Source organism: Penaeus chinensis, chromosome 33 (assembly GCF_019202785.1).
Source record: "Penaeus chinensis breed Huanghai No. 1 chromosome 33, ASM1920278v2, whole genome shotgun sequence".
NCBI classification, from domain to species: domain Eukaryota; kingdom Metazoa; phylum Arthropoda; class Malacostraca; order Decapoda; family Penaeidae; genus Penaeus; species Penaeus chinensis.
The window spans coordinates 3,802,286-3,812,285 of NC_061851.1; the positions used below are offsets into that span (position 1 = coordinate 3,802,286).

General features: G+C 41.6%; 1 protein-coding gene across 1 annotated transcript in view; it reads left to right on the forward strand.

Annotated features, from left to right (window-relative positions):
• LOC125043372 overlaps positions 1 to 10,000 on the forward strand; it is a 78,681-nt gene that overhangs the window by 56,946 nt on the left and 11,735 nt on the right. The window contains exons 37-49 of the mRNA XM_047639465.1: positions 227 to 367; positions 769 to 901; positions 3,322 to 3,447; positions 4,323 to 4,505; positions 4,647 to 4,833; positions 5,087 to 5,210; positions 5,731 to 5,910; positions 6,166 to 6,450; positions 7,401 to 7,503; positions 7,778 to 7,878; positions 8,634 to 8,808; positions 8,967 to 9,130; positions 9,737 to 9,869. Of these exons, the coding sequence (XP_047495421.1) occupies positions 227 to 367; positions 769 to 901; positions 3,322 to 3,447; positions 4,323 to 4,505; positions 4,647 to 4,833; positions 5,087 to 5,210; positions 5,731 to 5,910; positions 6,166 to 6,450; positions 7,401 to 7,503; positions 7,778 to 7,878; positions 8,634 to 8,808; positions 8,967 to 9,130; positions 9,737 to 9,869 (2,035 nt within the window). The remainder of the gene's footprint in view (positions 1 to 226; positions 368 to 768; positions 902 to 3,321; positions 3,448 to 4,322; positions 4,506 to 4,646; positions 4,834 to 5,086; positions 5,211 to 5,730; positions 5,911 to 6,165; positions 6,451 to 7,400; positions 7,504 to 7,777; positions 7,879 to 8,633; positions 8,809 to 8,966; positions 9,131 to 9,736; positions 9,870 to 10,000) is intronic.

Here is a 10,000-nt window from a genome sequence, read left to right on the forward strand (position 1 = left end):
TTATGATTGAAGGTTCTGCGATCTACATCTACTGGCATGATTACTTATATTTAGTTTACTCAAATCCATAGACCTTGGGTTTTCTCTCTGTCTGAATTAGTTTTTTTCCTCTCATGGTTCCTCCCGGCCTTTCTGCTCTTGTAGAATATTCTCCCTTTTTCCAAATGGATAAACAAAAAACGCAAATCAGCGAGAAATAATCACCTGGAAATTTTATCTCCCTCAGGTGGAGTTGCATGACCGCAACAGACCTCGGGTGCTTTGTGCAGGTGGACGGCCAGCTGACTCGGTTCGAGACCCACATTTCCGAGGCCGATTTGTCGTCGTCCGTCTTGGTCGTCCCGCCTGAGACCCTTCCGGTTGGCAAGTGAGTATCTTAGTCGTTGTTTTTACGGCTTATCAAATACTTATCTCTTTTTTTTGTTTGTGAATATTAGTTAAATGCCACCATCCCAGGCAAAAAAATATATATTTAGCTTTTGAAAAATATATATGGATTACTAAAAGGGAGGAAGAATGCGAGAGAGGGCGAGGGAGTTGGAAAAGGAGAGGGGAGGTAGAGGGAGAAGGAAGGCAAGTCTGGGAGAGAAAATACAAGGAGAGACAGAGAAAGAGGATGAGGGAATAAGAAAGAAAGACAGGGAACAGGAGAGAAACTCATTCGACAGTGAACACAATGCGGCCGGTCGTTGAGTATCCTCAGATCTTCCGTATTAAAACGTTACACTATCTATCACAAATCTGCTGACTCGCTCGCCTTTTCTCCAGATATAAGATGACTGTGGAAGTTTGGAAAGAGGAAGTGGTCAGCAGGAGGTCAGTTCAGGTGGAGATAGCAGCAGGTGCGCTGCCTGACATCATCATCGAGAAACCGGACAGTGTAGTGTTGGCAGACGAGAGAGTAAGTACGGTGTTGCTTTTATACAGATTTCCTTGTCTTGGAGGGATGAGTTTGCCTTTCAGTGTGGGCGCTGGTTAAAGATTTACAGTAGATGTGCATTTTAACTATTGTCCAAGATTAATCTTTGTAACAAATCAACACAGGAGTGCGTTTTGTAACGTTTGCATTATTAATAAAGTTAGATAACTGTTGGTCTCAGTCTATGTGATTCTGTGTGCATTCTGTGACACACACACACACACACACACACACACACACACACACACACACACACACACACACACACACACACACACACACACACACACACACACACACACGCAAATATATGTATATATATACATATATATATATATATATATATATATATATATATATATATATATGTGTGTATACACACACACACACACACACACACACACACACACACACACACACATATATATATATATATATATACACACACACACACACACACACACACACACACACACACACACACACACACACACACACACACACACACACACACACACACACCCACATCCACATCCACACCCACACCCACACCCACACACACACACACACACACACACATTTGCGTGGGTGCGTCTTTGATTCTCTGTATGAGTGTTTATTTGTGATGTGTGCAGTACTTGCATACATGCATGGATACATGCATTTGTGTATGCATGTATGTATGTATGTATGTATGGTATGTGCGTACAACTGTATACATGTACGTATATACATATGTCTTGTATGTGTTCGCTAACTTACATAACATTTTTTGCAACAAAAGTCCTTCGATTTTTTAATCTCAACTTCTGTTTACAACTCTCTTTAGGGCTATGTAAGTATAACACTGGTAACTAACCTTTCCTGTTCTAGATGCATAACTTAGACTCTACCATACAAACCAGAACACACACTTAGCATCCATACCATTCGCTATGTTTACGATTGCATTTTGGGGAGCTTGTCCTAACCTCGTGGTAGCGTTTAGAGTAGAACTCCTCGTAAGAATCTACAGGAGAATTGTGTACGTTTATGTATCTTGCTATTGCACCGTGTTGGTACATGCCCTTGAGACCTGGGTTTGTATTCCTGTACGCTCGATGTTCTAGATCTTAAGGGGTTGACGTTCGAGGGCGAATGTTCTTGTGCTTTCAGAAGTCTGCACACCTGTCGTCTATGTCCAGGTTTGCCAAGTACATTAGACTAAACTTTTAGATACTAGCGAGTTTAGAACGAAGAAAAGGTATTTTCTCAATTGAAATATTGTCGAGATATTAAAAGATAATAATGAACTACCATTCGTGTAGTACCTTAAAAACGTGCTTGCAGTAGCAGTAATCCTAGCAGTCACCAAATACGTGTATAGACTGAAGCGTGCTCTCTCGTGCAGATTATAGAAAGTACACAAAGATTTCCCCTGGTATGATAACCCCTTTAGCAATATCTAAAGCTTTGTCCTCGTTTGCGAATAACTGAATGATGGTAAAATGCTTGTGTCAAGTATGGTATTAAGCAGCAAAGAAAGCTTTATTCCGATGGTGGTTTAAACATTTTTTTCCTTTGTCTTCTTTTATAAATTTCCTTTCTATCCATCCGTATAAGTAAATTTACCAAGCACTTCCTCTTAGATCTCTATGTTAGCTTGTATTCCAGACAAATCTGCTTTTTTCCTTTCAGTGCAACCTCTATAAATCATTCCCAGATATGCATAAAAAAAATATTGTTGTATCGTGTAGTAGTTATAGTTATTATAAAAATGACTTTGTAAAATTCTAAATTAAATGTAAAAGCATGATGTATTTAGCTAAAAAAAGAAAGACGATGTTGACAGAATGAAATTTGCGGGAAAGAAAATAAAAGACACATGAAAGTAGTGATTTACGCTTAAGGAACAAATAAAATATGCCAAACTGTAGACAGACTGTTAGATAGAAAGACAATCAAACAGGCAGGTTAACAAATAGGAAAACTAATACTTATAAATCAATTATGAAGGCTAAGAAATATACGCATTTATTGGCAAATAGAGAAATAGAGAGCCATGGCCACAGAAGTAAATTGACAAGACTTAGAGATACGCGCTGAATAACAGACAGACAAACTGTTAGACAGACATGAAGACACATCAAGAGATAATTATACAGCGAGATAGACGATTAGGCAAGTAGATATTCAGAACCTATAAATCAAACAGTTAGACATAATAAACTGCAATGAAAGGAAACAAAACCTAGATTAGACAGAGAGAAACGCGGATAGATAGACATAAAGAGTACCTACACCGATAGACAGTAAGAGTAACTTCACCGATAGACATAAGGCGAACGAAGCGAAAATGAACGAGACCACCACAAGGCGCCCATAACCCTCCCCCGCCCTTTCTCTCCCCTCCCTCTCCTCAGCTGTACGTTCGGGCGTGGGTGACGGGCGTGGCTGACCTTGTGGCTTGGTGGGAGGTGGTACAGGAACCCGGCTTCTCCTTCGTCGACATTTCCCAGCTGCCGGCGGGGGCGAAGATGACCCTCAAGGTAAGCCGGTCAGAGGGGGGTTTCAAGGCTGGGTTGTTGTGGTTATTATTACTGTTGCTGTTGTTACTATTATTGGTATTATTATTATGATTATTGTTATTATCATTATTTTTATTATTATTATGTTTATTTATTTTTTATTATTATTGTTGTTGGTGTTGGTGTTAGTAACATTATTATTGTTATTATTATTATCATTATTGTTATTATTATTATTATTATTATTATTATTATTAATATTGTTATTATCATATTCATCATTATTATTTTTATTATTTTTTATTATATCATTATTTCTTTTATTATATTTATATTATTATCATTATATTATTATTATTATTATTATTATTATTATTATTATTATTATTATTATTATTATTATTATCATTATTATTATTGTTATTGTTATTATTACTATTATTATTATTATAGTCCTTTTTGTTTTTAATATTATTACTATTAATATTATTATTGTTATCAAAATTACTATCATTAATGTCAGTATCATATAATTGGTATTATTATTATTACTATCACTATATTTTTTACCGTTTTATTGTCCTTTTTTATCTCGACTTTGACGGAGAGAGAATGTACAAGGTGATAATGAAAATATCTGGAAGAATTAATTTGATGCTTTAATGACATAGCACTTGACATTGATAGTGAAATTGGTGCTCAGAAAATGCAATCACTTCTCTATTCATAAAGTGCATTTGGATAAGTAAATGATAAGAAAACCAATATGATATATAAACTATAAGTCAAAAATCTTTTTATATATATATTTTTTTTAAAGGTGTCGATGAATGATTTTTAAAAAAAATCCAGTCATTAAATCCATTTTAATAATCGGCCCCAAATCCTTCCTTTAGGGTACTTCCAACCGCCGACCCTATGACCTCGTCCTGCCCAAGGAGAGGAGCGAGAACTTCGTAGGGCTGGAAGACGGGACTTCGTACAAGTTTAGGCTCACTGTGGAAACGCCTCTTGGACACTATGGCCTGGCCGAGGTCATCCTTACGACCAACAACCCGCCGATTGCCGGGTCGTTTGAGGTGGGGGATTCGCTTGGGGGTCGTGGTGCTATGTATTTGGGTAAAATAAGCGTGCGTTTCAGAACCCACGATCAGGATTTGTGTCATATATATATATACACGTCCACATTATAAGCACGTGACTTAAATACCTTCCTGCAGGTGACGCCGAGCAGTGGAGAAGCTCTGGTGACCTACTTCCAGTTCAGCGTCGCCGGCTGGAGCGAAGTGCCTGAGGACCTCCCGCTTACCACGTCCTTCGGGTACCGGTTGGGAGCCTCCGAGACCATCACGTGGGCCTTCACTACCACCGACGAGGACCCTACGGCCGAGATCGTTCTCCCTGGAGGTACGAAGGGGGAAGAGAGGGAAGAAGGGATAGAAGGATGGGGAAGGAGAGGGGGAGGTAGGGAGGGAGAAGAGATAGAAGAAGGATTAAGAGAGAGGACGAAGGGAAAACGAGAAGAGTAAGACGGGGGGGAAGGAGCGGGAGAAGGACGGAGAGAAATATGAACGTAACGAACCCACACGTGGATCAGTTTATCCATTCTACCTATCCGTATATCCATCCACATATATACAAGAAAGCCTTCCTCCCGCAGAAGGCACCACTACGCTGGTGACGCCCCTGGCCAAGGCATGCGACACCAACGGCGGCTGCACGGTGGTGGAGGGCAGCGCCGTCACCGTCACCCTCGCCGACGCCCTCTCCATCGAGGTGTTCGGGTCAGTAGCTTTTTTGCGTTTCACATTCTTTTGTCTGACTGCCTGGCTATATACTGTGTGTGTGCGTGCGTGCGTGCGTGCGTGCGCGCGCGCGCGCGCGCGTGTGTGTGTGTGTGTGTGTGTGTGTGTGTGTGTGTGTGTGTGAGTGTGTGTGTGTGTGTGTGCCTGCCTGTCTCTCTTTTTTTTTATTTCTTTCCTTCTCTCTCTCTCTCTCTCTCTCTCTCTCTCTCTCTCTCTCTCTCTCTCTCTCTCTCTCTCTCTCTCTCTCTCTCTCTCTCTCTCTCCCTCTCTCTCCCCCTCTCTCTCTCTCTCTCTCTCTCTCTCTGTCTCTCTCTCTCTGTCTCTCTCTCTCTGTCTCTCTCTCTCTCTCTCTCTCTCTCTCTCTCTCTCTCTCTCTCTCTCTCTCTCTCTCTCTCTCTCTCTCTCTCTCTCTCTCTCTCTCTCTCCCCCCCCCCCCCCGCCCTTCTCTCTGTATGTCTCTCTCCCCGTTCACTCATCCCGCCTCTTCCCTCCGCCCCAGCGCCCTGAGCCAGCAGTTCACGAACGGTCTCGGCGAGGACGACACGAGCTCCGCGGCGCTGGATATCGGGCGGGGCGTCGTCGGCACGTTGGACGCCATGGGGTCTGACGCGCAGAAGAGCACCTTCACGGTCCTGGCCGACTTGGGGATTCAGGAGAAGGTGGCCAATCTCCTGAACAGGTTAGGGGGATTTGTTTTGTGGTCGGTGCTGAGGGTAGGGACCGTGATGATCAGGAATGTTGTGGTCGGAATGGTATTGGTGATCACAGTGGTGCTTTTCTACGGTTTTCATACTGCGAACACGAATAATAATAAAAACCGCTCGTGAGTTAGTAGTTAGACCAAGTATCATGATAGAGAGTGATAAAAAAGCAAGATCACCTGAGACATTCCCCTTCATATCTTACCTCCCTCTCTCTCTCTCGCCTCCTACAGGAACGCGGACGCTCGCCGGGACTCCTTTGACATGGTGAGCAGCATCCTCGACCTGGCCGAGGAGGCGGCGCTCAACGGGGACACCATCAACGACATCCTGGCTCTGACGCGGCAGTTGATAGCTGACATCCTGCGGACTCCGGTGCGGCTAGACGAGGACCTGGCCTTCCAGTCCAAAGACCAGCTGGTTGTGGAGGCCATACCGACCGACGGCCGCGTCTACTACCCCGGCACGGACTCAGACTTGACGGCCGTCAGGTACAGACCCAACTCCAGGTTCAGCGAGTAGGTGCACCTTTAGCTCTCTTTTCTACTATAAGGCAGCAGTAAGGAAAAGTGGCTTTCAGGCTGTGCATAAACGACGTGCCTGGGCACGACCGATCACTCTCTCTCTCTCACACACACACACACACACACACACACACACACACACACACACACACACACACACACACACACACACACACACACACACACACACACACACACACACTGAAGCCACCTTGCATGAACTGAAATATTTGCATGACTCATTCTCCGTACACTTAACTCAGGCTACATACAGTAAATATATATATATATATATACATATATATATATATATATATATATATATGTATGTATGTATGTATGTATATATATATATATATATATATATAACTATATATAATTATATATATATTAAAGATAAGGACTGCTTCTTATCTATTCGAATATATATTTTTAAAATGATCAAAGGGTTACACATGTTGAAACTAATGCTGACGGTAGTTATCAACACAGCTCTGTTATGAAATTAAACCATCAAGATAAATTCACACACAAAAAAAAAAAAAAAAAAAAAAAAAACGAGACAGTATCTTTCACCGAATTTCTTCAAACCTAACCACAAACACCAAGTCGGTGATGCAGTAGCACTCTACCATCACAGCACTCCATCACTAGAACCTCCTACCCCGTTGCAGAGAATTGCAATGTTGTAGTGCTATGGTATAAGATTATCTGCCCTACGCCTTACCACATTCTAAAATCTTACTCCAGGAAAAATAGCAACGCCTTTTGCACGTCAGAATGGAGCAGCATTTGCACGGGCATTCCCCCACGCTTTAACCGTCCTGGAATCACATTAAACAGAACTAGTAGCCCACACACTCGAACTCCTGTACCTAAAATAACTAAACCCAAAATAAGTGGACCGTGACAGAACGTAACTATTTTTTATGTTTTGTTTGCAGGGCTCAAGCTCTCCACAGGAAGAACGACGGCAGTGGCCACAGAAGGCTAAAGAGACAAGCCATCAGCAACGACACTGAACAGCAGCCTCTCACAGTAGAACAGGTGAGCTGGCGAGTGCGGGAAAGTATCAGTGAGGGCATATTAGATGAAAAAAAAAGAGTTAGGGAAAATTAGGAGGTGGTAATTGGGTTAGGGAATCAATAACATGTATTGAAGTGCCTGATTATTATTTTGTTTTTGTATTCAGATGGTATTCATACAACTAAAAGCAATAAAAGGATGGAGTTACCCTCTCTGTACAGTAAAGAATACACATAGACATTCATTTTTTTTATCTTTGGTGGAGATCTTAATTTGAGTTTTATTGTCGAAACAGGTGCTGACCGGGCTGAGGGTGACAGAGAAGGCGTTTGTCGAGGCTGACACGGAAGGCACCAAAACGGCAAGGATGGATGAACTGCTAAAGACCATTCCAGGGTAAGCGCACAGACAAAGATATAGATGGCTACAGATAGATAGATATAGATAGATAGATAGATAGTCCTATGGATATATATATATAGATAGATAGTCCTATGGATATAGATAGATAGAGAAGAGATAGTCCTGTGGATATAGATAGATAGATAAGAGATAGCCCTATGGATATAGATAGATAGATAAGAGATAGTCCTATGGATATAGATAGATAGATGGATAGACATATACAGAGAGACAGAGAGACGGACAGACAGATAGACAGACAGTCAATCAGTTAGCAGATAAACAGAAAATAGATAGATAGACAGTTCTATAGTTAAGCAGTTAAAATGTTATAGTTAAAAAGGCAGATACAGAAACACATACACACACACACCACCCACCCACACACACACACACACACACACACACACACACACACACACACACACACACACACACACACACACACACACACACACACACACACACATATAATGACAGACAGATAGGCCGAGAGATTGAAAACTCTACCCCAACTGATAAAGAGAGAGAGAGAGAGAGAGAGAGAGAGAGAGAGAGAGAGAGAGAGAGAGAGAGAGAGAGAGAGAGAGAGAGAGAGAGAGAGAGAGGGAGGGAGGGAGGGAGTGATAGACAGATAGATAGATAGATAGATAGATAGATAGATAGATAGATAGACAGACAGACAGATAGACAGCCAGATAAAACCTGATTTTCCTTGGCAATGCCTCTCATCCCCTCCTTTGCCCCAGGTACCTTTCGGGCCTGTGCGTGGGCATGAGCAACCAGGACATCCCGAAGAACGTCCTGGGCACGCTGGTCGGGCTCACCGTGGTCAAGTCAGCGCTGGTGAACGAGGCTGACACCAAGTTCGTCATCGCCGACAGCACAGTCAATAAGGATGACTTTTTGAAGAACGATAGTGATGTAAGTAATAATAGAGAAAAAAGTCATGGACTGTCTTTTCCAAACGATTGGTTTCTTGTTTTAGATTTCGTCTCTGCCTTATAAGCCTACCTATTATTTACGTCGATCTGTTTTCCATTGAAAAAAACAGACTATAATTCGATCCCGCCTCTAACCAGATCACGTGGGGCGTCCTCCTGGACTCGTACACGGAGTGGAGCTGCGGCAGGAAGGGAGCCGAGGGCGAGGACCTTGCGTGCTACGGGGCGTGTCTTGGGACGGTGCAGTACAAGGACGACTTCCTCTCGCCGGTGTTTGGCGTCGAGCCGCCGGGAGATTTTAGGTCTGTTTATTCATCTATTAACCAATTAATTAATTTATTTATTTATTCTTTTCTTCTTCTTTTTTTGTATCGCTAGTCTCATATTTTAGATTAGATTGGTGGTTTTCCCGAGAGGCTTTGCTACTGTTGGTACATCGTTTGCTCGTCACGTAAAAACTATCGCGATTTGCGGTCAGCAGGGATTAACTACTAATTAGTTCCCCGTCATGTTTTTTTAACCATTTCTTCAAGAAATAGCGGTAGCTGTTTCAGATTCTGTAATACATTTTCCTGTTAGAGAGCATAGTTAGGTTATATATATATATATATATATATATATATATATATATATATATATATATACGTACATATATATATATATATATATATATATATATATATATATATATATATACATATATATACACACATACACATACATATACTGCGTATTACCAGTCTGTCTTCCTATCCATATGTCTGTATATGTTCTATCTATTTATATATCTATATACACTATCTATTTACCAGTCTTTCTATCAGTCTATCGAGCAACCAATCAGTCTAGCTAACTATCTATTCATCTAACTAACGAACCATACGTGTTTCCTGGTTTCTGGGCAACAGAGGCACCGTAGTGCAAGGAGTGCTCATGAACCCCGTCACAGGAGTGGAGATTCCCCTGGACAATGTTCCGGAGAAGATCCAGATCAACATGGTTATCGAAAACTACACAGTTCCTGAAGGAAAACGCCTGAAGGTAAGCTGCAAAAGGACACCTCAGACTAATGAAAATGAATGTCGAAAAAAAGGAAAGAAGGAAAGAAAGGAATAATGAAAGAGAGAAAAACGATATGCAAAGTACCCCATATTTGACAAAAAGGAGAAAAA